Source organism: Danio rerio, chromosome 19, assembly GCF_049306965.1.
Source record: "Danio rerio strain Tuebingen ecotype United States chromosome 19, GRCz12tu, whole genome shotgun sequence".
Classification (NCBI taxonomy): domain Eukaryota; kingdom Metazoa; phylum Chordata; class Actinopteri; order Cypriniformes; family Danionidae; genus Danio; species Danio rerio.
Window position 1 is genome coordinate 51415001 of NC_133194.1, and position 2500 is coordinate 51417500.

The 2500-nt window shown below is 50.3% G+C and overlaps 1 protein-coding gene across 2 annotated transcripts in view; it reads right to left on the minus strand.

Moving 5' to 3' along the window:
• cfap44 (cilia and flagella associated protein 44) overlaps positions 1-2500 on the minus strand; it is a 26914-nt gene that overhangs the window by 7707 nt on the left and 16707 nt on the right. For both annotated transcript variants that reach the window (XM_073931981.1, XM_073931983.1), the window contains 4 exons: positions 2265-2417; positions 1934-2164; positions 1316-1458; positions 542-806 (listed from right to left, as the gene is read on the minus strand). In XM_073931981.1, coding sequence (XP_073788082.1) covers positions 542-806; positions 1316-1458; positions 1934-2164; positions 2265-2417 — 792 coding nt within the window. The remainder of the gene's footprint in view (positions 1-541; positions 807-1315; positions 1459-1933; positions 2165-2264; positions 2418-2500) is intronic.

The window sequence follows — 2500 nt, forward strand, 5'->3', positions numbered from 1 at the left end:
TCACTCATTCAGAGCACATACACACACACTAAACTACTACAAGGTCATTATTTACTGGTATTCCTATACTTGTGGGGACATTGTCGGTCCCCACAACATGAGGAATAACAGGTACACACACACACACTTGCTCTCTCTCGCACACCTAAAAACACACTTACTCACTCACTCACTCACTCAGAGCGCACACACACACACAGTCACCACAAGGTCAATATTTACTGGTATTGCTATACTTGCGGGGACATTGTTGGTCCCCAAAACATGAGGAATACCGGGTACACACACACTTGCTTTCTCACACACACCTAAAAAACACACACTCACTCAGAGCGCATGCACGCACACACACACACACACACAAAACCACCAAAGGTCAATATTTACTGGTATTGCTATACTTGTGGGGACATTGTTGGTCCCCACAACATGAGGAATACCAGGTACACACACACTTGCTTTCTCACACACACCTAGAAACACACACTCACTCACTCAGAGCACACACACTGAAAGTACACACTCTCACACACAGACTGACCCGTGGAGAGGGGACGGTGGCGTGTGTGTGTGTGTGGATCTGCTGCTCCGTCATGCAGCTGAAGCTGAAGATGTTTCCGTCGTCTCCGGCGCTCAGCACAAACGTGTCGTCGAAGCTGAAGTGGACGTGGCGAACGCGACCGCTCGAGTTATCGTGAACGCTGAGCGCCCAGAACGCCTGCAGGGAGCCCTGATGGAGATCCTGCGCTGGATACACACGAATACTGCCGTCCTGCATCCCACACACCAGCAGCTGCCCGCTCGAGCTGCACACACACACACACACACACACACACACACACAGATGTAGTTCTAACACTGTGTTTGGTGCATGAGGACAGGAGGAGTGTGTCCTGCAGGTGGTTTGTCGAGTCCACTCATCTGCGTGGAGCACACACACACTCATGCATCATACCGCTATGTGCTGCAGTGTGTGTGCGTCACTAAAGGGATAGGTGTGTATTCTAGTGTTGAGCTGAGAGAGTGTGTCTGAGCATCATCAGGAGTCTATTCCAGAGATTTCAGGAGCCATAAATGAGAAGACTTGACCTCCTTTAGTGGACTCTGCTGTTCAGAAGCCCTGAGTTTAGAGCTCTTCAAGAGCAGGTTGGGTTATAGCGAGACAGAAGCTGGGTCAGATGAACAGCAGCTGGGTTATTTGCAGCTTTATAGGGAAGCAGCAAGAGTTGATCATCAATACGGAGTTTCTTAAACTATGTAGTGGGGAGTGTGTGATTTGGGACGCAGCCCTGTAGTGCACTGCAGTGTGTGTCACCTGAAGCTGATGCTGGTGATGGGGTTGAGCTCTGAGTCCTGCACAGGGATGAAGGACAGCGGCTCGTCTCTCCGCTCCGCTGGGTCTAAACTCTGATCTTCAGAAAACTGACAGCGGTACAGAAACCCGGAGTCAAAGCCGCCCTGAAACACACACACACACACACACACACACATTCAGGAAAGACCAAAAGGACACACCCGGAGGAAAACCCACGCCAACCCGGGGAGAACATGCAAACTCCACACAGAAACACCAACTGACCCAGCAGAGACTCAAACCAGAGACCTTCTTGCAGTGAGGCCACAGCGCTGACCACTGAGCCCCCGTCTCATCCTTCTGTAATCAGTTGAACACCAAAGCAGATATTTTGAAGAATGCTGGATATCTGTTCCACAGTAATACAAACAGATACTCTGGAGGTCAATGGTTACAGGTCTCCAACATTCTTCAAATTATCTTCTTGTGTGTTCAACAGATTAAAGAAGCACATAAAGGACTGAAACCAGTAAACAGAGCGATGATGATGATGATGATAACACTGTCCAACAGAGGTGTGTGTGTGTGTGTGTGTGTGTGTGTGTGTGTGTGTGTGTGTGTGTGTGTGTGTGTGTGTACCATGGAGAGCCAGAACTCTCCGGCTGCACAGTAAAAGCCGCAGAGCAGAGGACTGGGTGGAGACGGGGTGTAGAGCGGAGGCAGTTCCTCTTCCTCCTCCTCTTCCTCTTCCTCCTGCAGCTCCTCCTCAGAGGCGTCTGGATTCTGCTCCTTCAGTTTCCTCAGACGCTCCTGCTGCTGCTTCTGCCTCTCTGCTGTTCGGGCCTGTCGGAGCGCCACTGCTTCATCTCTCTACACACACACACACACACACACATTTTACCATAATAACAATGTGTGTATTAAAACAAACAGGCTGAAGTGTGTGTGTGTGTGTGTGTGTGTGTGTCACCTTAATCCTGGACTTGATGCTGCTGAAGCAGAAGTGCATTGTGGGAAGCGCTGTGAGCTGGAAGCTGTTTCCACAGATCTGAGTGTCAGCAGCAGGAGACTGAAGCTCCACCACATGACCATCAGCACAGAACACCAGCAGAGTGCTCATCTCCTGCACACACACACACACACACACACACACACACACAACATGACCATCAGCACAGAACACCAGCAGAGTGCTCATCTCCTGCA